The 24,152-nt window shown below is 39.0% G+C and overlaps 1 protein-coding gene across 2 annotated transcripts; it reads left to right on the top strand.

Moving 5' to 3' along the window:
• Nucleotides 1–355: 355 nt before the first annotated feature.
• On the top strand, nt 356–23,886 carry CSE1L (chromosome segregation 1 like). 2 transcript variants are annotated; one of them, XM_054081366.1, is made up of 25 exons: nt 356–482; nt 3,338–3,433; nt 3,927–4,069; nt 6,553–6,654; nt 7,069–7,214; nt 7,515–7,605; nt 7,867–7,974; nt 8,885–8,977; nt 10,229–10,396; nt 10,493–10,622; nt 11,306–11,371; nt 13,240–13,442; nt 14,747–14,831; nt 15,580–15,641; nt 16,403–16,539; nt 16,703–16,806; nt 17,381–17,478; nt 18,340–18,490; nt 19,007–19,215; nt 19,474–19,571; nt 19,772–19,857; nt 20,952–21,033; nt 21,460–21,606; nt 22,428–22,659; nt 23,350–23,886. In XM_054081366.1, the coding sequence occupies exons 2-25, from the start codon at nt 3,349–3,351 to the stop codon at nt 23,437–23,439; spliced, it is 2,916 nt and encodes a 971-aa protein (XP_053937341.1). In that variant the 5' UTR covers nt 356–482; nt 3,338–3,348; the 3' UTR covers nt 23,440–23,886. The 2 variants fall into 2 exon arrangements, with proteins under 2 accessions (XP_053937341.1, XP_053937342.1); XM_054081367.1 differs by lacking the exon at nt 356–482 and adding an exon at nt 946–1,098.
• The last annotated feature ends 266 nt before the right edge of the window (nt 23,887–24,152 follow it).

The following is a 24,152-nucleotide window of genomic DNA, read 5'->3' as shown; positions in this document are numbered from 1 at the left end:
AGCGTTGCCTGGGGTTTTTTTACACACTAATTTACAACTGAGGGGAAGGGCTGGGGTTTCACTTTGGGTTGTTTTAAAGCGCAAGGGGCTGTTTTGCTTGCTCTGTGGGGCTCTTTTCGTTGTATTTAATGACTACCGGCGCTCTCGCTCCCCGCCTGTCCCTGCTCTGGGCTCCTCGTCATTCCCACTATGGCGCCTCCCCTTCATTCCCCCATGGCGGGAGGGGGGTGGGTGTCGTGCGCGCTCCCGCCTCGCCGCGCAGCATTGTGGGAGGCGCCTGCCCATTGGCCTGGCGCCCCCTGGCGGAGCTTTGCCGCTTATTGGCTGGCGTCGTGCCGCGCGCGCCCTCGGATTGGCTCCGCGTGCGCGTGACGTCACTGCCCCACGTGATGCGGCCCGGGTGGCGCCGCGCCCTCTCGCCGCGGTTTGAATGTGAGGCGCAGCCCGAGCGCTCGCAGCCGCTGCCCGCGGGGCCCCGCCAGGTGAGGCCGCCCCGCTGCTCCCCGCGCCCCGCCCGGCCCCGCCGCCCCGCTCGGCTCGTAGCCGGGCCCCGCGCCGCGCCAGGGCTCGAGGCGCCGCTCCCCACGCCGCGGCGCCCGGGCCGCCTCCCGCGCCTCGCCATTGGCCGGCGCCGCGCCGCGCGGCCTCCTCATTGGCTGCCGCCGCCGCCACTCGCGGCCGGGGGGGAGCCGTGCGGGGTCCCGGAGCGGCCCCGGCCTGAGGAGAGGCCGGACGGGCGGCGCGGGGGGACGAGGGGGGCCGCCCCGGGGCTGTGGGAGCGGGGCCGGGCCTGCGGGGCTGCACTCCGAGGGGGCGGGCCCGCCTCCGGCCGGGGGGCGCCGGGGAGGGAGTTCCCCTAAATCCGGTCTGTGAACACCCTAAGGCATGCGAGTGCTGTGAGAGACCGCACGGGCGGTGGGTGGGAACCTTCTCAAGGCGGTGGGAAGGTGGTTTTACGTGTTAAATTGGGCCTATGAGCACCCTTAGGCATGCGAGTGGTGTGAAGCTCCTCAGGCTGGTGGGAGGGTAGTTTTCCCTGTAAAATCGGGACTGTGAGTACCCTCAAGTATGTGGATGGTGTGAGAGACCGCAGGGACGGTGAGTGGGAGGGTCCTTGGGAAGGGTAGGAGGGTGGTTTTCCCCCTAAATCCGGACTGTGAGGCACCCTTTGATTCGTGGATGTTTTGAATGTTGCGATGCGTGATCGCAGGGACAGTGGGCAGCGGGTGTAAAGGTCCTCAGGGTGGCGGGAAGGTGGTTTTTCCTATAAAATTGGGACTCTGAGCACCCTGAGGCATGTGGGCAGTGTGGGACGGTGGGTGTGAAGCTCCTCAGGGTGACAAGAAGGTGGTTTTCCCTGTAAAACTGGGACTGTGAGGCATGCGAATGTTGTGAGAGACTGCAAGGGCCGTGGGTGTGAAGCTTCTCAAAGTGGCAGAAGAGTGGTTTTCCCCCTAAATCCAGACTGTGGGCGCCCTTGTGTATGTGGATGGTGTGAGTGCTGTGGTGCCTGATCGCAGAGACGGTGAGCAGCCGGTGAGCAGCGGATGTAAAGGTCCTCAGGGTGGCAGGAAGGTGGTTTTCCCTATAAAATTGGGACTGTGAGCACCCTAAGGTATGCGGGTGGTGTGAGTAATGGATTCAAATCTTCATGTTTGGCCTTCAAAGTAAACTCGCAGTCAGCTCAAGGTGTGTTGTTTCTTACACGTGCCCCTATATTACATGTGTATATGAAGTATTTGTAAAAGTTGCCGTCTCCTCTGTCAGGCTGATTTCCCATTTGAATCTAGTTTGGTCTTCATAAATGGTTTCTACATGGGTTTGCATTTTGGCCTTACAAAGTTCCCTGGAGCAGATAATTTATATTTTTTAGTTATGAAATATTTAAGTATTAGTTTAGACATGCATCATATTAATGGTGCATGAGGCCTTTTTGCGCAACAGATGGGCCACCTCTTACTGGTGCTGTTTGCTTACGCTGCCCTTCATTGGTATTTTGTTGGTTGATGTGCATTGGTGAATGAGACCACAGACAAGTAAACACCAAAAGGGAAGGAGGGTGAGACATGAGGACAGCTGGATTTTTACTTTATGCAAAATACTTGGGATCTTAGTTACTTATTAACATTCATGTAGTTGAAGAGGATACCGTTGCTCTCTCTTTTAAAGCCATTATCATTTAATCTATAGCATTAAAATTATAATAGCATTATAGATGCCATGGTTAAAGTAAAAATTATGTCATTAAAACTCAGTGCCTTTGCAAGTGTGCTTAAATAGAAACTGTATTGCGCTGATAATCAACATAAAAGAAAGTGTTGTCCCATCCAAAGTGGGACAGTTAAATTTCAGTCTGCCTTACTAATTAGAAACTCCAGAGGAAAAAATGGAAATCTCTGCTTCCTCTTTACTTCTGTTGTGAGTGAAGAGTGAAGAGTGCTGATGGTGAGAAAGATGGGCAGAACTGTTGATGATATCCTAAACAACATGTCTGTTAAAGCATGTCTTTCAACTGGTCTAGTGTTACTCTAATTTTAATTATTCCAATTAAAGCTGTGAAGTTAAAATATCACAGTGGTAAGTATGAGAATGTGTGTGGAAGGATTACTAGAGAAGACCAACTTGGACTTACTGCACAGTTATTCTATAATAAGTATTGCAATGTAAATTGACTCCCACTGTGATCTAAGTTAATTTTACAGGGCAGACAAATCCTCTGGCTTTGCACAGCCTTTTGTTTCTTTACAAAAAAATTAATTTTCTGTTGAGAGTGTCCTTTCGTAGTATTTTTAAATGAGCCTTGACTCTCCAATAGAATCATAGAAAGGTTTGGGTTGGGAGGGACCTTGAAGATCATCTGGTTCCAACCCTCCAGCCATAGACAGGGAGACCTCACTCTGAATATGCTTGGAATTGCTGTTTACACTTCTGTAGGGCAGGACTATTGAGCTTCTTCAACCAGGAACAGATTTCTGGGGCTGACAGAAGTTCTCAAAAGCAAAACCAGCTCCTGTTGTCCTCAAAGAGCAAGAGATCATGTTTTGGCTGTACCTGGTTCATAGTTTGCTGTATGCATGATCCTTTTCTACAAGTTTGGTTTCGATACACTAGACAATAAGAGTTACATGTAGCTGAAGAATGGGAGTGTTTTCTGTTTGGTGCACTTTACCTGTTGCTTTATTGGATGAGATATAGTAAGATGGAACCATGCTTTATGAGGTGTCGTCAAGAAGAGCTGACATTATGCTCATTGTGCCAAATCTCTTCTTACATTTGGGTAGCTTATAGGATAGATTTTCTGATCAGTATTTATAACAAAACTATTCGTGGGTTTTAGGTTCTGCTAAAATGGAGCTGAGTGATGCCAATTTACAGACTTTAACTGAATATCTAAAGAAGACTTTAGATCCAGACCCTGCTATAAGGCGTCCTGGTAAGCAATTCTCATGAATGGCCAAAAAGGTTTAGTGTCTTCTGTCTGTGTATAGCAAGCTTCAGTGGATTTTTGTGCAACAACCTCTTCACAGAAGTTCTCCGCAGCCTTTTAAAACAACAACAACCTATCCACCTCCAAAACTAATGAGGGATAGATAAAAATATATATTTATGTTGTTTGCTTTTTGTAACTGTATTTTCCTGAATTCCTGATTATTTTTTTTTTTGTCCTGTTATTTAAAACAGTGCTGCTGCTCACAATAAACTAGGATTTACTTCTACCAGATTGTGGCTTTTAAAAACAGTGAGGAGGCAGCATTTCCACATCCTGCTTTGAATTGAGAGCTTTTGTTAATAGCAGAAGTGTTAAAGAGCTTAGGAGTAAAAAAGCTACAGTACCTATTGTCAGGCTTGTTCTGTGTTTCTGTTTTTGTGAAAGCGATTAGGAAAATCAGTTCAGCTTTTGTTAACCTTCCTATATTCTCTTACAGCGGAAAAGTTTCTTGAGTCAGTCGAAGGAAGCCAGAATTATCCCTTGTTACTCTTAACATTGCTGGAGAAATCACAGGAAAATGTCATCAAAGTTTGTGCATCTGTAACATTCAAGAATTACATTAAAAGGAACTGGAGAATTGTAGGTATCCCGGAGAGTGATTATGCTAAGATGTAATAGACCCTTTTAGGTATAATTAGGTATTCTACAGTACCATAAGATATTCTACAGTACCCTTGAAAAACATGTGTATGTCTGTACTCTGTGAGAGAAAGCAGAGCATTCAGAGAACAAACATGAGGTGTAATTTACTGATGAGAAGCTAAAACCCTGGACCATTGGAACCCATTCTATTAAAGAGAGCTAGAGCTGGGTAAAAAATTATGAGCAGATAATTTTCTCCAATATTATATGCATGTTTTGCAGAAGCAGGCTATTTAAAGCCCATTTAACTAACAATAATATTATTCAAACTAAAATGGTTGCCAACTGTCTGTACACGCGAGCTGGCTGTTTTGGCCTGTGTCTGTTGTCGGTGTTACGAACATTTAAAGCCAGCACTGCAGCTGAAAGTGATGAGAGCAGCTTCCCTTCCACGTAAGTGCTTCTGGAACATGGAATAGTGTGTGGTGGTTTATTTTGGTGGCCTTGCCAGTTTAACACATAGAAGTATTTGTAGTATTGCCATTGGATCCCGTTTTATGTTTTAATTTGAAGAAGTCAGAAACATTTTTGATTCAGACCTTTCAGCATTGGTGAAGTTTAATGTATGGTAGAAAGTATTACATTTGAGAGCTCCTCTCCTTTAGCATCAGAGGTTTTAATTGATTCTGTTTCTCTTTTGTGTCACTGAAAGTACTGCTTGTATCTGAAAAACATCAAGTAGATAATATTGCTTTACAACAGGGACACTGGTCAGTATTTCACCATTACATCTTAGCTGGTGCCTGTTTACAAATGTATGTGATTTCTCTCCTCTCCACCCTAATATTAAGAAGCTACAGCAGTCCTAGATCTGCTTATATTTGATAAGATCAGTGCATTCAATCTGGCATGAAATTTCTAGAACTTTGTTTCTGTAGTACTAAATTCTCAGTGATTTCTCCTGAACTGCAATTTTATCTGTAGTACATTGTAAGTGGAAATAATGTTCTGTTGTGGAAAACATGTAAGTGGCTTCCTATTTATGGGTTGCTGATGGAATTTGGTGGAGATGCTATGCAGTAAGTGCATCCAGAGGACTGTTAAAATTGCTGTATGGCTTCAAGCACGTTGTTTCGTCTAAAATGGAAGCTTTCACTTCAAGAGCCAGCTGTATAAAGCGCATAAAGCGCAGCCCTAAGGCTAGCCTACCTAGATTACATGGTTTAATTTAGCAGCCTTGGGCTGGACTGGTACAAATCTCAGTGGAAATAAAAGGGTTTTGACTGCTTAAGGGCTTTGATTTGGTAGAGCCTGGAGAGCCAGATGTACAGGGCACTTCTGGAATCACGGAAGAGTTTTTAAAATTTATTTTTAAAGTATCTACTGAATACTCACCTATGTGCTGCCTCTCATCTCTTGTAAAAAGGTGTCATCTCTTTGAGAAAATCTTCGTTAATAACTCCATAGTAGGATTTGCTGTTGCTGATCTTTCCACCATCTCTGTCCTCATCTATCTGAAGGCATAGCAGCAAGTCCTGCCTCCATACCTGGAGCTTGCCTGAGACAGTTATTGCTGCCTTTTTTTAAATAAGCTTGCAAAGCTCAGGTTTTAAAGATATGTGTATATATAATGTATATATCATGATTCTATACATTCTTCTGATTCAGTGCAATGTGATAGAAGAGGAAAAGCATGTTCTCTGTGTCTTTATAGTCACTTGTTTATAGCGAGGCATAACTTGAAATTTTGAAATTAATACCTTTTTTTTAAGTTTATGCGAAGATGGTGCAAGGGAGTTGAGGAAAGTAGTTGTGCCATCTGGGTTGAGACATCTCTGGAAGTGCTTGCCTCTTCTAACTGCTGAATTATTTCTAGATTTCTGAACTTCAGTGCTGTTGTCACAGTTACTGTGACTATCACTGCCGTCACTGGTTCGTGACAAGCCTCTTCCTTTGTATTTAACTTCTTTAGTAGAAACTTTGTAATTTACTACCACTTGGCACTATTGACTGGCTGGACTTTGCACTCTTAAAGTCGGTGTTATGGTTTTGATTGTGTAACCTGCATCTTCAGGTGCAGTTTCTAGAAAAGATGGCTTGAGGTTGACAATCTGAGGTTGACAGAAATGAGGGCAGAGATGTGGTTTGGTGTGGTGGAAGAGGAGAGTCTTGGTTAAATGTATGTGTTATTGACATATGCACCCACTCTTTTTAGTACTGAAATGCTGGTTTGAAAAGTCATCCTTGGAGGAGACAGCCAGTGCAAGGTTTTACAGAAAGGTCTAATTTCTTTCAGCTTTTTTCAGGTAGTGCTGTTACAGATTCATTGTAGGCAATATCTTTATCAGATCTTTTTCGTTGCTTTAACAATTTAGTAGTTACATGAATTGGTATAAGCAATCGGTTTCCAAAATGCTGGTGTTTGTTGTCGCCTAGAGTATGCTGCTATGCCTGTGACTTAATTATTGTTTTAATTGTAGGTTGAAGATGAACCGAACAAAATATGTGAATCAGACAGGATAGCCATTAAAGCCAACATAGTGCCCTTGATGCTTAGCAGCCCAGAACAAATTCAAAAGCAGGTAATATATCAATTCCTGGTTGTGTCCATGAGACTTTTGGAGTATTTTAAGTCTGTCTAGAGGCTCTGGTTGTTGACAGAGCTCAGTTCCCTTACCAATGAGGTCATCCCAATCCAAATAACTTGGGAGTATATTGTAGCTACTTCTGCCTGCTTTTTTTCTTTAAAACAGGCAGTTACTATATAATCTCAGCTACATTCTATCATTAAGTGTTAAATATAGTAATTGCAGAAAGTGAGACTGTGAGGTTCATTTATTTGTGCTGAAAAGGAGTAGATATTTAATCCAATGATTTTTTTAATCTGTCAAGAATGACAAGCATTTTCTTACATATTTGCAACATCTGACTGCTGCGTTTTATTTGTGTTGAGGAGCCTGTTATTATATCATGTAATGATTATGTTTCCTTTCCAGTTAAGTGATGCCATTAGTATTATTGGTCGGGAAGACTTTCCTCAGAAATGGCCAGACTTATTGACAGAAATGGTGAATCGCTTTCAAAGTGGAGATTTCCACGTCATTAATGGGGTCCTTCGCACTGCTCACTCTTTGTTTAAAAGGTATTGGAAATAAAGGAGTTGTAACATTTCTGTTCAACTCTAAAGTTTTTACCGTTACACTTGATTTTGTGGATTTAGAGTCTAGAGCTGAGGCTTCTACTTGTGCTTATTAACTTTTTAATAAGACTTGAAGTCAAATTGTACACCTTGCATGGACTTGAACTGTGTTGTTTAGTTCTCTTTTACTTAATGGTATTCGTTTCAAGGTTCAGCACTGAAAATTAACTGTATGCAAGTTAATTTGGTAATAAATGTAAAGTCTGTGTTCTATTTTTTGTGTATTTCTCTTTCGTTTGTCAGGTACCGCCATGAATTTAAATCAAATGAATTATGGACAGAGATCAAACTTGTCCTTGACGCCTTCGCTTTGCCCTTGACAAATCTCTTTAAGGTATTTCATGTTGAATAATTTCTAACACCAGTTTAACGTTCTGAATTGCTTGTTGTGAATGCCTGTGAAGTGTAAACTTAGGAATAGTGGCTTTGAAACTGTTGATGAGGCTCAAAAATGAGATGAGACCTGACAGGACTAATAAGGGGTGGATAGGAACTGTATTTTCTGGTTTAAAAAAAAGTTACGCAACACTTTTCAATACTTCTTGTCAACATGGTTTGTATGTGTTACTTGACTGAATCTTTTGTCTTTTTCTAGGCAACTATTGAACTTTGCAGCACACATGCAAATGATGCTAGTGCTTTGAAGGTTCTATTTTCTTCTCTCATTCTAATTGCGAAGCTGTTCTACAGTTTAAATTTTCAGGTGATTCTCCCTATTCTTCTAATGGTTTTGCTGTGATCTTACTTACCTGTTATGCTCTTATTTTAGGATGCATTTGATGCAGCCTTTAAGGCCATACTTTATCGCAAAAATAAAAGTTGTCAGTCTGCATAAACACTGGAGTAAAGGCAGAGTAAGGATGGGGTTAATTAACTGTTACAATGGCCCTATCTAAACAAAAGTTTAAGAGAGTCTGAGCTCTGGTTATAACAGGGGCGTGTTGCATGGGCAGCTCTCAGAGTATGAGCTATGAAAGACAAGTCAGATGCCTGAGTCTGTACTCACTGTGTTCCTTTATAAATGTGTCTGGACTGACGTGAATTCAGTCATGTAGATGAAAGTCAGCTAAAACGAGCAGCTCTGTAGCTCTACAGCAGCAAGTAATTCTAGTAGCAATGTGGGGTTTTTGTTCTGAAATCAGATCTAAATTTCTAACATTATTAAGTAAATGTACTGTATCAAAAATGGTAAAAAGCCACTTTGCTGAGGTGACATGTATTTATTGTCTCAAGACAAACATAAGTCTGAAGCATGATGATCACGCCTAGGTTGCTTGGGCTGTTCTGTATTGGGCAAAAGAGCAAGCTGGAGTTAAAAGGGAGGCTTGTGCATTCTTATTCTGACAGTAAAAGGCAATAAGGTTCTTTATAAAACTGTATGGTATGTAGGGTGTAAGCAAATAGTTTCTTTGGAAATATTCTATTCTAAAGCATCTGTCTGGAGTGGTTTTGTTTAGAAGGAGGAGGGAGTAGTGTTCTGTTTTGAAGATTGTTTTCCACGCTTTGTCCCTCAGTAGATTTTAAGGTGAATGCATGTTACTTAAAATGTTAGGTGTGTTACCTAAGCAGTGCAGTGGGAAATTAAAATGTAGATTTATGCTTTTCCTTCACAGGATCTTCCCGAGTTTTTTGAAGATAACATGGAAACATGGATGACAAATTTTCATAGTCTTTTAACTTTAGATAATAAACTTTTGCAGACCGATGTAAGTACTGCATAAACCTCCTGGCTTGTCTCTGTAGTGAAGAGGATTGTCTGAATACTCAGGTCTAAATCTGATCAATGCAATGTCGTCTTTTTTTTGGTGAACAAAGGAATAGATTGGCTACAAGGAAATGGGGTTTAAGAGAAGTTGCCCTGTTGCCTAATAAATTTGAGGTCCAGTTCTTGAAGTTGTATCTCAGTTACAGGCATACCCAGCTGTGCACAGAAATCAATTACAGATACTCGTCAATGAGTAGTTTCTCTTCGGGACATCTGCCAAAGTAACCTGACCTTAGACAGGCACAGTGCTCAGGTTTTCTGTACTTTTCAGCTGGCTCATGCACTGCTTTAGAAAACGGTATCTTAATGAGCTTGAAACAGGTGAACATAGAAGGCTTGACATGCCTAAGTATGTTAGTTTGCCATTTGCTGGTTTTGTCTGATAAAAGAATTAGGAGTTTCACAGTTGATACCAGGTCATCAAACCTCAAATTAATTTTGTGCATCCTTTCTGCATTTTACATGCTGGTGTCTTCCAGATAGTACAATAGTTTGCCACGTGATGGAGCCAGAGCAACTCTATACATTCTTTTGCGATGCATAGAGATTCTTATTAAATGTATCCTGTACTACAATTTCACAGTTGTTTTAGGCTAAAGCTGCTCCTAAATGAAGCTTTGCTGCTCCTTTTTCTGTGTCTGTGGGCTGTTGTGCAGCACAGACGTTCATGCAGCTGAATGCTGAACTGAGTGAGAGATCAATAAACATTAAAACTGAAAGGTGGGGGTTAGGGCAAGGGGAGGAGATGGAACTGGAGTGGCATTTGGTTTTTTTCAAGTTCCTAATTCATTGTGCTTCGAGGAAGGGGAGGAAGCTACTTTTACAACTAATCCAATTAAAATTTCTAGATACAAAGTCTTCTAAGCATATTTTTTCAATGTATTGTGTCATCATTTTCGTATTACATTTGTAAATTACATATCAAACTTTATCAGGTCTAATCAATTTAAAGTGCATAGTACTTTCATTTAAAATGTAAGTGAGATTTATAACTTGCAGTGCAGTTCTAGTACAAATCAGCAAAATACAGTAGGTCTAGGGATGCGAGAGGGATTTCTTTCGCCGATTTGAAACATGGTAAAATTACAGTGTAAATATTTCCTTCAAATATGCTGATGCAATTTTTTTGATTACAATATTTAAGTAATGTTGAAGTTTGGATGTTTAAGTTTTTAGTTTTGTTTTATGTGAGGATGAAGAAGAAGCTGGATTACTGGAGCTCTTGAAATCACAAATTTGTGATAATGCTGCTTTGTACGCTCAAAAATATGATGAAGAATTCCAGCCCTACCTGCCACGTTTTGTAACAGCGATCTGGAATCTGTTAGTCACAACAGGCCAGGAAGTGAAATATGACTTGGTGAGTTTTTATAAACTGATCTTGTCCTCTCTAAAAATGAGATATTAATTGATCAGTCATGCTAAAGCTGCATGTGTTCTGTTTCTGTTGTTCTAGCTGGTTAGCAATGCAATCCAGTTTCTGGCCTCAGTTTGTGAGAGACCACATTACAAGCATCTGTTTGAAGACCAGAATATATTGACAAGCATCTGTGAAAAAGTTATTGTTCCCAATATGGAATTTAGAGGTAACTTTTTGAGACTAAGTTTTCAAAGATGCAATAAAATCTAACTGATAATAAAGATATGTTGCTTTGTAGAACTGAAAGCCGAGGACTGCCTCTTGTGTACCTCAGTTCTAGATTCAAAATTTAAGTTTCTGCAGCAGATTGCTCCCCAGTGGGCTTTATGGAATTGCGTGTCTAATCATTTTTCTGTCTTACTGGGATCTCAAATTGAAAAGTATAGGAAGTCTAGGTCATGTGCCACCATTAACTTTTCATGCTTAAAGTGAGTATCATAATAGTTCAAGGATTCTAGCAGGCTATCAGGCCTGCTGAATTATGATGTCCGTTTCTCCAATTTTTTTCCTGGCTCATATTGATCCGAGTATGATGTAAAGTGCAGTGGAGGTATGTTGCCATGATAAGCTTCTCTCTCGAGTCTCTGACTCTGGAAGCCTCTTTAAATACACTTAGGGTCGCATAGATCTTATCTTTTTTTATTTTATTTTTTTAATCAGCAGTACATCAGCTCTTGAGCATGAAAGACTTAATTTGTGGGGCAGCAACAAGCTAGTCTGGCTCCATATTTCTGACTAATTTCTAGTGATGTAATAGAAGAGTACTTGGAAAAAGTGGTGGTAATGTACCTTTTTACCATAAAAAGAGAGACCTCAGTATTTAAATTTCTGTGTATTTTATATTTTCAGCGGCTGATGAAGAAGCATTTGAAGATAATTCTGAAGAATATATAAGAAGGGATTTGGAAGGATCTGGTAATCCACAGATTTATACTAAGAATACTGGGTCTTTAAATGTAGCTCTGTAGAGGCAATTTAGTGAAGCTTTTATAACTTATTTTTTAAATGGGGGAGGTTCAGTCCCTTAAGAGATTTTATCCACTTTTTAATCATTTACTGTCATGATGTGCCCATCACGGTGTCTTTTTGTTTTAAACAAGGTTTTTACAGGACTTTTTCCTAAATAGGGTTGGTAAGTCTCCTGCACTGCACACAGTCTCATTTCAGCAAATAGAGCCTGTAAGTCAGTGCCGAATAGCAGCCACACTCGTGTATTTAGTTCCTATATGTAGAGTTTTAAATAACATGGGGAGATGGTGCCTGTATTTAGTAGTCTGTCATGTTTAAACTGAAATTCTGGCTGGTGTTGCATACAAACCTGAGATCAAGCCAGCTGGATACCAGCCAGCCCTTGTGAGCCAGGGCTGTGTTTAAACCAGTACAGTAACCATCCCGGAAACTGTGCTCTGCTAACAGAGCTACTGGATTCTCTCATTGTTGCTGCCTGGTCTTCAGCCAGGTCAGAGCACAAATGAACCAAATCTAGATCTGTGTGGTAATTCTGCATATGCTGTTCTGTGCCAGTAACAGTTCACTGGCTGACGCTTTTAGATTAATGACACTTCATAATAGATTTAAGAAACTCCTGTACGCTTGAGTAGAGGACAGAATTGGAGGAAGATGTTTTTGAACTTTTTTTTCAAGCAAATTTATTGTCGTCCTTATTCAGGTTTGGCTGCATTTTAGGTATTTGTGAAGCTTTTATGTTAGCTACGTCTGCTTTTAAGAGAATTGAGGCAAGAAGTATTTGTGTTCTTCAGAGAATACTGCAGAAATGTACTCTATTGCATTTAAGTTGGTTTGCTTTATTTTCCTTCTGTGCTTCTGTTATTACATTGTATTAAAGGCCAGCTGCTGAGTTTTTTTCCTTTCTTTAAATAAGGAACTCTTACAGGTTTGGTGGTTTTTTTAAACAAAGCTGTACTGATCAGTGTAGCTGAGTATCACACAGCAGCTTGCTCCCTCTCCACCCTACAATGGGGTGGAGGAGAAAATAGGAAGGGTGAAAGTGTGAAGCTGCTTGGGTGGAGGTAAAGACAGTTTAAGTGAAAGGAGGAGGAAGAAAAGAGAAGGGAGGTGAAAAAAAGTCAATGACTCACCACCTCCCACATGTAGAGTGAGGCCCAGCCTGTCCCTGAGCAGTGGCTACCTACCCCAAAAACCCTTTCTCTTCAGTTTTTATTACCAAGCATGACGTTATATGGCATGGGATATCCCTTTGGTCAGTTTGGATCAGCTATCCAGGTTGTGTCCCCTCCCAGCTGCTTGCCCACTTCCAGCTACTTGCTGGGAAGGCAGAGCGGGAAAAAGAGAAAGCCTTGACACTCTGCTAGCATCCTTCAGCAACAGCCAAAGCACCCAGGGTGTTCCCGACAGTTTTAATCACCACTACAAAACACCATATGGACTGCTGTGAAGAAAATTTAACTCCGTCTCAACCAGAGCCAGTACATCTGAGTGCCTAATTGTCAAGATGATAAAAAGCCTACCCCTGCATGTTTGATGCAGCTTTTTTTAGAAGGCAGTAAAACCTGTGAATGCTCACGCAGTATGGGTAGGCATCTATCCTTATTTCTGTTGTACAAATAGTCCCTATTATGACAGTAAGTAAAAGACATGAATGTGTTCCTATGCATTAACATGGGGGATTTCAATAACAGAAGTGGTTGCTGTAACTTCAGAAGCTGTATATTCTTGATATTGTATTATGATGATGATGATGTTTGTTAATATGAAAAGCTGTATACTTTCTCATATCCAAAGGGTCTTTGGTTGTCTTGCAGATATTGACACCAGGCGCAGAGCAGCTTGTGATCTAGTGAGAGGCTTGTGCAAATTTTTTGAAGGGCCTGTGACAGGGATTTTTTCTGGATATGTTAATTCTATGCTGCAAGAATATGCAAAGAATCCATCTGTTAACTGGAAGCACAAAGATGCAGCTATTTACCTGGTTACGTCTTTGGCATCCAAAGCTCAAACACAGAAGGTACTTTTTACATTATATTGATGTTAGTGCATACACATTCAAATACTGAAGTGTATTTGAGGACTGCAATTCACTTTCTGCTGCTTCAGAATGGGAGTAATTGTATTTGCATTGCTTTAATGTTGATGAGATTAAAAGTTGTCCATATAACCCTATCACAGTTGGTAATTTGCTGGTATCTGGTCTTCAGATGGATTGGGCAAAGGCAGCCACTGTGTGTGACCATTTGGCAGGTCTTAGGAGCATGTGTGGAGCAGCCGTGCAAAAAGCAAAATCAGCTTGGGTCTAGAACCTCTGAGTTGTTTTTTAAGTGGTACTGAGCCAGAGTTTGCAAGCCATGGAAAGCCAAATTTAGCTTTACAGAAAAAGATCAGCAGCATTAAGCAGCCTAGAAGGAATCCAAGTGACTCATGCAGTTCTTGTCATTATATGTCCTGAGGTTTCCTGTTATTTGGAAGTGGTGTGTGAATGCTAATGATGCTGGAAATGGATCTCATTACTTGTTTGGGAGAAAGGAAAGCAGGCTGGATACATGGAAAAGCACACCTGAGCTAAACTGTATCTGGAAACAGCATTGTATTGCCTGTCCTGCAGAATAGATTTTAATACACAAATAAAGGTTTTAAATGTTTCAGTTCAAATCTCAGTGGCTTTACTAGACGCATTTGAGGCAAACATAGTAAAACATTTTATACAGCATCTTTTTGCAATTTTGCTCAAGGTTTTTGGTCTTTTCCTGAAACTCTGCTTGTGGACTGCTGCATAGCAGTGTGAAACAGTCTGCTGGCAGTTAGAAAACTGCTAAGTTCACTTTTTCTGTGCTCTTTAGTGGCAAATATGGGATAATGTCACTTAGAACACTTGATTGATAAATATCCGTCTGAAAATCCTGTATTAAAGTATTTATTTGCATTTTTTATAAGAGAAAACATAAAATGTGATTATTTTGGTGCTCTAATTCAGAATTGATATTTGAGTCCTAAATTTTTCCTGTCCAAAAGGCCTATTATCAAGTTGGATGCTGATATTTTCTAAAATTTTGGATGATTATTACTGTTAGGTACTATTTTCCCTCAGCTTCAAGCTGGTAACTTTGAGCTGAGTAGTGCTACCTTTGAAACCTGGACACTAAAACCATTAAGAAAAAGAAATTGGATGGCTCTCTGCTAAAGATGCAGTTTCAGCCATCTTATCACATGCGTGCACACTTCAGATTCATTTTATTAAAAATATATAAAAATGATTAAGAAAACTGGATGAATGTTAGCATCTAAAACCACAGTTGGTTTGTTTTGTTTTTCTAGCATGGAATAACACAAGCCAATGAACTTGTTAACCTGACAGAATTCTTTGTAAATCACATTCAACCTGACCTAAAGTCTGCTAGTGGTAAGTTTAATGTTAATTTTATATGGCATTTTTTGTGATAACATCTACAGCCTTGACAGTGGCCATTGTTTCCTAAGGCTCAAGCACTCAGGTATCAGCATAATCTCTGAGACGGAAGACTGGTAATGCCTGGCACATGGAAATAATTCAAATTTGTTTGGCCGGCAATGAATAAGCTTTTAAACAAAGGTGGATTACCACATGCTATCTGCAAGATCAAAGCGTGTACAGACATGGTTGCTATCGGCTACATGCTTATACTTGTTTAAACAGAGCAGTTTGGTTTCTGCGTTGAGACCTGACAGCAAACTTCTGTGCTGTCCAAAACCTGGAGATGTTAAAATGCCGAAGGCTGGGTACAGGCTGTATCGGCCCATATTGATGAGATTACAGATGTCTAGGTTAAAGCCACATCATATGTTTCATGCTTCGGCAATTATCTTATTTGCGATGTAGTGGGTAGTCTTGGAATATATGTAATTGGAGGCTGTTAAAATCAGAGCCAGAAGGGGAAATTTCATGTGAAGGAGTTGGACTGTACAGTTAATGGTGTTGGGGTGTGATTTGTACTAAAACTGATACTTTGCCTAGCAGTGCCCATGCAGAAACTAAGCAGCATAGAAAAACGTGGTGTATTCTATTTGAGGGGAAAAATCATGACTTAATGTCACCTCTCTATATAGTGTATGTTCAGTAATTGCATTTATATGAAAAGTGCCAACAAAATTCGCATATTTTTCTATTGCAGTGAATGAATTCCCTGTGCTAAAAGCAGATGGTATCAAATATATCATGATTTTTAGAAACCAAGTAAGTTTTTCTTTTACTCATACGGTAAAGACATATTGTAGTTTGTTACTTTATACTTGCCAAGCCTAGTTTATCTCACTTGGCCATATGTTAACAGGTGCTTGATAGTCATATATAACACTTCACACTGAATTTTTAGTTTTTAAAGTAAATGATATTGTTATAAATATCCAATTAACATGTAGTCTATATGCCGTCCATATGCTACGGAAGCACTGAACGTCTTAGCATGCTTAGTTCTCTGACACACACAGACTTTTTCAAGTAAATGTTAGTCTAAATATACTTGATTGCTCGTATCATTGCAGTAGTTGTTAGAGAAAGTAGAGCAACTTTGTTACCTTTTCTGATTTGTGAGATTCAGTAAGAAAATGCATTGAGTATTATTTGTAAATTTTAGATCAACATTGTTCATCTCTTATGAAATATGTGTGATTTTTTTGCTAAGCTTGATTTAAAAAAAAAAAATTATATTGCCCATTAAAACAAAGGGAAACGGAAAGAGAAGTGTACACGAAGAATATATGGACTTACTGACAATCAAATGCAACCTTGATATTTGGGAGTAGTATACAGACAGTGACAGAAATATAGGTGCCTCTTGATTGTCAAGGTGTGATTTAGCAACCAGAGGAGCCTTGTACAATTTCTCCCTCTGCCAAGTGTTCAGTTTGTAGCTGATGAGCTGAGTGGTTGTGCTCTAGTGTTGAGCCATCTGTATTTTTATGTAACATATGTATAACATTGCTATGTTTTTGTAGGTACCTAAAGAACAACTGTTGGTATCTATTCCTCTCTTAATAAATCATCTTCAGGCAGAAAGTATTGTGGTCCATACTTACGCAGCGCATGCTCTTGAAAGACTGTTTACCATGAGGGGAACAAATAACACAACCCTGTAAGTTTTCAAGTGGAAATAAATTATTCGCTACGTAGGTTTTGCCTGTTAAGGGGAAGGAGTATCTGTAAGGGATCTTTTATTTCTTAAGGTAACAGTATTGTAAAATGCATGAAGTTTGTCAATATCTTTAATCGTTGAAGAGCTGTGTTTTACTTAACAGCATTACAGCTGCAGAAATGGCACCATTTGTAGAAGTGCTATTAACGAACCTTTTTAAAGCACTGACGCTTCCTGGCTCATCAGAAAATGAATACATTATGAAAGGTAAATGCTTTGAATTCTGCAATACAGGAGTAACTTTGTTAACTCGAGGTAAAGGCTTAGGGTTACAGGCTCCTGAAATTTTTATTTGAAAAACCTTATTTATGCAAATATGCTGGAGTGGTACACACAGCCTGCAGTTATCTACCCGGCTGTTTTATGTCATCTTTGACCAAATTTATGGTACCAAAGAGAAGGCGTAATGGTATTGTGACAAATCGTTCCTCAAATGGTAGTCTTTGTATCAGGACAGCTTCCTGGGCAGTGTCAGTAGGAGATCTGAGTGGGTTATTATTGCTAATAGCCTGCCAAGATTTGAGACTTGCCCAGGGTAAATCATGGTCTTTGCACAGTTGCTTAATCTTCTGTGCTCTGTCTATAGAATGGGAATAATGAGGCTTTGCTTTATCCTGTGTCATGATCATAGATTGATTGCACTTGCAGCAGGTGCTCTTTCTTACTGTACCCAATTCCTTCGGATCCAATTTAATAGTAAAAAGTGAAGGATTTAGACATAAGATGGATGACTGAAGTGTGTGTTTGTCTCCAGAAGATAATACTTCTGATTTATTTGCAGCCATCATGAGGAGTTTTTCTCTGCTACAGGAATCCATAATTCCATACATCCCCTCTGTCATCACACAGCTTACACAGAAACTGCTGGCAGTCAGTAAGGTAAAAAACCAGGCTATCTGGGCAAAATGTCCGTTTTTTTTACATTTTAGCACAGTCTTTCTAAATATCTATGTATATCTTATTGTTTGTGTTCTGTTAGAATACTGTTCAGTATTTTCCGACTAAAATAAGTGAAAACAGCCTTCGAAGTGTTGTCCTCTTTTTAGGACATTCTCTTAAATCATTATCCCCTGCTCTGATCTGAAATTTGGAAACAGCATTTGAAATGTATCTTTGTAATACTAGTTTGTTCCAGCATAAATGTTTGCTGGTGCAGAGGCCACCAATACAATAACCTGTTCTTCTCACAACTCCCTTATTCTTTGTCCGTGAAGGTTCTGAGACTACTGTTAAATTTAGGCAGTGAAATGTGGGGTTAAATTCAATTAAATTACCCTTCTGCTTTTGGTGGGTGAAATTATCTTAGTTTTTTTGTCAGGCTGGACTAGTATTCTTGAACATTGACATTGGGGAATGCTTTAGAATACCTTCATCAACTATCTAGAAAATTTCTACTATGTATAATTTGAGCTTAGCTGCAGAGTATAAGGAGTTGACCAGACACTTATGATTGAAAAGTAATTTTTTTTCCAGTTTTTGGTTTGTGATACTTTAACTGCTTGTCAGTTTATGTAATGCTTCTGAAAAACACTTGTGTTTGCAATATTTATAGAACCACTCTTCCATTATGCTTTAAAGGGTTTTCTGTTTGCTTTTATCAATGGAATCAATTTCATTAGCATATTAAGTCATAAGTAGCGATTGGGAATAAGTATACTTTAGACTTCATACATTTTGCTAAACAAGTGACTTGGCTTCTTCAAGTTTGAGTTGATTTATCTGTTTGTGACTTGTTTTTAGAATCCAAGCAAACCTCACTTTAACCATTACATGTTTGAATCAATATGCTTGTCAATAAGAATAACGTGTAAAGCAAACCCTGATGCAGTTGGAAGTTTTGAAGAGGCTTTGTTTATGGTGTTCACTGAGATACTACAGAATGATGTGCAAGGTAAATTGGAATCAGTAAGTGCTTGTGCTCTCTCTCCTATAATTGGTTGCTATGATTTACCTCATGGCAGCTTTTCTGTAACATGGGGAATTCGAGTGAGAACGCAGCGGGTTCACAGCACTAATGAAACACTTTGAGGAAGCATCTGGGTTACTCTACGTGCTACATCAACTGTATTAACTTATTTCGAAAACAAGCTGTGTTTTAAAAATATCAATCACTACTTCAAAGCCTCTTACTGTTCCTCTTTAATTATATTGCTTTATTTCTAGTAGTTTGTTTTCCATGTTCTGAAACATTAACAAATAGAGGAAATAGAAATTGTATATAGACAGTGCTTGCAAATTTTCAAAATAATTATATTTGGGAAGAGATACATTTCTCAAGGGTTTTATTTGTTAGAATCTTTGTGTTAATATCTTAAAGTTATGGGCTCAATCAATTGTTGTGAGGGTCCTGGGAACTGACAGTGACTGCATTTGCTGAATTTGTAAATGTCATTGTTTCTTTTTCCAGAGTTCATTCCATACGTGTTTCAAGTGATGTCCCTACTTCTGGAAATGCATAAAAATGAAATCCCATCATCCTACATGGCATTGTTTCCTCATCTACTTCAGCCAGTATTGTGGGAAAGGACAGGAAACATTCCTCCTTTGGTCCGACTCCTGCAGGCTTATTTAGAGCGGGGTGCCAATACAATAGCGAGTGCTGCTGCTGACAAAATTGTAAGTTGATTTAGTCACAGCGTATGCCTCTAGACATGCTGATTTAAGATGAAAAATTTAAAGGGGTATTTTCCTTTAGTAGATAGCTGGATTTGTGCAGAATGTGGGCTTATACATTAAATTAATGGTGTTTTCATAGAAAGACAAAAAAATACTATGAATGCAGGCTTTTTGGATGCTTTTCTGTTATGCAAATAAGAGAAAACCTAGACTGTCATATATGTTATAGTTGAATTTTATATTTGCTTTGCTTTACAGCCTGGATTGTTAGGTGTGTTCCAGAAGTTGATTGCCTCTAAAGCTAACGACCATCAAGGATTCTATCTTCTAAACAGTATTATAGAGCATATGCCTCCGTGAGTATGAGTTGAAATTACGTTCAGAACTAATTTCTGTAGACTTTAGTGTGCTTGTACACTTATAGTTAATGTTTAACAACTGAAAAATGTCACATTTATAAGTATAATAGATTTGAGCAATTCTGTACATGTTTTATTTGAAGTGTCATTAGTAAAATCCTAGTATGGATTAAGTAAGCATTCTCTTACATTTCCAGGGCATCAGTTGACCAGTACAGGAAACAGATCTTCATTCTACTATTCCAAAGACTTCAAAATTCCAAAACAACAAAGTTTATCAAAAGTAAGTTCCTTGCTATATGAAAAGCTTCAATGCTGGTGATGCCAACGGTTGCCGAATAAGTATCTTGTCTTGTACTGTGAGTGTGTAGATGAAAGGGTACTGCTGACTCTCAGCATCAGTGACTTGCTTCAAATTATTTGCGCAAAGGGTGGCACTTAGGGCTGCCGCCACAGAAGGTGATGCTTATTTAGTGGAAACTGAAGGAGCTGAACTAAAATGAGGGAAGAGACTTGGGTCTTCCTTTTACTTTTTTACTCTGTGTGATATCATTACTTATCTGAAAGTATCTCTATTTAATCTTCAGCTAATACCAGCAAACTTTCACAGGATGCAATAATACTGACCACACTTTCTTTTGTTACATGTACCTGTGTGTTAGTACTGTTAAATATTCTTGGCATTTGTGTCATTCTGCCTTAATATTACTTAAGTTATTGATAAGGTTTTGTGTTAAACTAGCAAAGCTGTGACAAGTGATTTAAATACATATCCTAGTTATTCTTGCTGTAACAGGAAGAATATTGTCATACTGGTTAAGTTATTTTAATGATAATATCACCACACAAATTATGCAATGTCTGTTACATAATCCTATGAAACCTGATTAATGACACCTGATAGGAGCAAGAAAGATAGGATTGCTTATAATGGTCTTCCATAAACAAAATGTAAGTGGTGCTTTTAATGCATTGTGTCTGTGCTCTGGTACAAAGGCCATGCAGAGCATTCACAGTGGATCTGAAAAACTGCATTGCATGAAGCTTTCAGCTAAAAGCACTGAAGAGTTCTTTTGGTCCTTGATCTGAAAAGTTTGCAAATAGCTTTTCCAATGCTTCATAATTGCTCTAAGGGGAAAAAGGATTGAATCTTTTCTGGGTTGTCTTACCATCATGTTTTAGTGTGATGCAGTACAGTACAGGAAAAGATCAGCATTGTTTAGAGGAACTTCAAGGCAGTAAGTTAATGTCATAAAACTGAACATTTATGCAGATTGTTATTTCTATTCCCTTGAAAAAACTTGCTAGAATGCATTTTGCTGTTGACTCTAAACCTATTGTATGTTGAGCTTTAATTCAACCTTTTTCTTGTTACAGGTTTCCTAGTCTTCATTAACTTGTACTGCATAAAATATGGGGCGTTGGCTCTGCAAGAAATATTTGACAGCATACAGCCAAAGTTAGTATGATTTTTTTTTTTATTTAAGTCTGCTGTGTAAATTTTGTCTTTTAAAGTCAGAAATAGTTGTCTCATTTAGCTGCATTTGTCACTAATCTGACTAGCCAAGTGTTTCTTCTAATGTGGTTGGTTTATTTTTCTAGAAATTTTTCTTTTTCTGATTTGCTGCCCACAGTTCCTTGTTGATAGTTCCAGATACTAATCTTCTAAGCGGATCATAAAAAGGAATGACTGATGTTTTTGTTCCCTGTTTGTGGAAAGCTCATATGTTTAAATTTCTACCAGGCATCTACTGCAGCAGGGCAGCATCATAACAAACTATCTGGTTTGCTCCTGTTCCTAGTGCTTTGTGTTGTTTCCAGATAGGGTTTATTTCTGTAAAGCTGATAATGCTTTCTAATACTTTTTCTTTTAACATCATGATAGGATGTTTGGAATGGTTTTGGAGAAAATTATAATTCCTGAAATACAGAAAGTGTCCGGACAAGTTGAGAAGAAAATCTGTGCTGTTGGCATTACAAAAATATTAACAGAATGTCCTCCTATGATGGACACTGAGTACACCAAGCTGTGGTATGTAGAACACCTCTTAAAGTTCTGTTAGTGAGGATATTTGATTTTTTTGAGAACATGAACTGCCATCAAAATATATTCTTCAAATAAACTCCACTGTGATTTTTTTCAGGCCTGCTGTTGTTATGAAGCTGAGTTTCAGGTTTTTCTTAACACTTTCTTTTCTCAGCAAATAAAACTGTATTTTCAAAGCAGATGGTAGAACTAGGTTGAGATTTTTGTGGTGGAGATAGCACTGACTGGGCTTCTAGGACTGCATTTAAGAAAATACATGACTTTCTTTTACCTTGTATTCTTTCTGAAAAGCTAGGCCCAGTTTTGATTTTTGACTGTTGCTGCTTAGGAGACTTGAGCATGGATGCTTGTAACCTGACAGAGAGACTGTAAGATAGTAGCATTTTGGGGAGAGCTGTCTGGAAGAATTGTAAGCCAGTGTGGCAGTCTAGGAGGTCAGGTAGCCTGAATTTCATGACAATTAACTGGATCCCCAAACTAGAACTTTTTTTTTTTTTAACGTACTTAAAGAAAAAGTATAATCTGGAAAATTATTGCTTTTCTTAAGTATGTTTCATGAGAATTTTACCCAATAAAAAAAGAAATACATTGTGCTTTTAATGTGAGCACCTATATTGTGCCTGCAAAATACATAGACTGGCAGTTATTCAGCTTAGATTGGGTACACACAATTTCAGCAGCTAAGCAAGTACTGCAAGGGCTAAATTGTAAAGGGTTCTGAGTAATCTGAGCATTCTTGTAAAGAATGTCCTAAGCACCTATTTTAATCGCTCCAATTTTATCCTCCCCTCTCTCCCTATATATAGGACTCCTTTGCTGCAGGCCCTTATTGGCCTCTTTGAACTGCCTGAGGATGACACTATCCCTGATGAAGAACACTTCATTGACATAGAAGATACTCCAGGATATCAGACTGCATTCTCTCAGCTGGCCTTTGCTGGGAAAAAAGAACACGATCCTGTAGGTCAAATGGTGAACAATCCTAGAATCCATCTGGCACAATCTCTCCACAAACTGTCTACGGCGTGCCCAGGCAGGGTAAGTGACTTTTATACATGGCATGCTAATGCTTAATTCTACAAAGAAGAAAGGAATTTGATAGTGTGTCTCTTCTGCTCTGGGTCTCTGTTTTGTTTGATAATTGGCATATCTTAACCAGAATGCTAGGTATTGCTCTCTTTTATTCTTAAGTGGAATATAGCTTTTGTACGTTTTTTTTCCCTAGCAGCCTTAGAAAGGCTGTATTTTTGCATTACTTAATTTAGCAATAAGCTTAAATATGTAATTTCTTAATTGAAAATGTATCTACTTGTAGGTATGTAACCATACTTGTCTCTAGTTCAATTGTATGTACTCAGAAAATTTAAGGCAACTCATATTAATTTAAACAAGTTCAGTTTACAGTTAACCATTTTAACCCATAGCATCTTTATTTTGTTCAACGTTTTGGTAAGTATTGTCTAAGAAATCTTATGTTCGATGCATTCAAATATCTTTTAATAACTGAAGGTTTTCTTTAATCTTCTGTCATATTTGGTTCAGGTAAGTAATACGTAAAACTGTCAGCATCAGGAATTTTAATTCTAACAACTGCTTTCACAGTGAAAAACTGCTGCTCTCGGGATGTCATTTGCCTTTGTACTATATGTTGACACAGTGATTAACAGGACATTGCAGTGGTTTAATGTATATGCACATTGACACTTCTACTCTATCATGTGTTTTAAGGTTCCATCAATGCTGAATACTAGTCTGAATGCAGAAGCATTGCAGTATCTCCAAGGATACCTCCAAGCTGCAAGTGTGACACTGCTCTGAATTGCGTATGTTTCACAAGCAAGATCAAAAGTTGTTTCCTTACACAGAAGGTTGACACTGACTTTTTTTATAGCAGAGCTCAGACAAAATGAAAATTGCTACTTGAAACCCTATTGCAGAATCCATCTTGTAAACGATAAATGTGGCTTTAAGCAGAAACTGAAAGAATTTGGTGGTTTGTGTACTCATAGATAAAGGTGGCTAACTTCCATTCCCAGTTCAATTTCAAAGGGAATAGGCAAAGCGGTTTGTTATGGGATTTATTTGAAATCTGCATCTGCAGTGTTTGGATAACATTTTGAAATGTATGGAGAGCACTGGCTGTAGAAACTCAACTTCGGTCACTAAAATTCCTTTTCATTTTCATGTTGTCCTTTGTATTTCTTTTGTCTTTCCTTAAACTTTATCTAAATTGTGAATAAATAAGAAATACTTGTTTAAAATGCCTGTCACTGTGGACTTACTGTTTTAGAAGAATGTAGTTGGTTTAAAAAAGACGTTTAAATTTAGGCTAGAATATAAATAAGTGGGACTGTGAGGATTTTTCTTTATCTTAAGTAAAAGCTTAAACACATCATAGGATCATTCAAAGCAAATCTAAAACTCTGGCAGAAGATCCAAAGCTATTATCACTCTCTGTTCATCAACAGGTGCAGCCCTTCTCTTTCAACAAGATGTGTCAGTGCAGTGTAGTAAAAGCAAGCAGTAAACCC

This window comes from Cuculus canorus, chromosome 16 (assembly GCF_017976375.1).
Source record: "Cuculus canorus isolate bCucCan1 chromosome 16, bCucCan1.pri, whole genome shotgun sequence".
NCBI lineage: Eukaryota > Metazoa > Chordata > Aves > Cuculiformes > Cuculidae > Cuculus > Cuculus canorus.
Note: the sequence above shows the minus strand (reverse complement) of the source record. Positions and strands in the feature narration are given on the sequence as shown.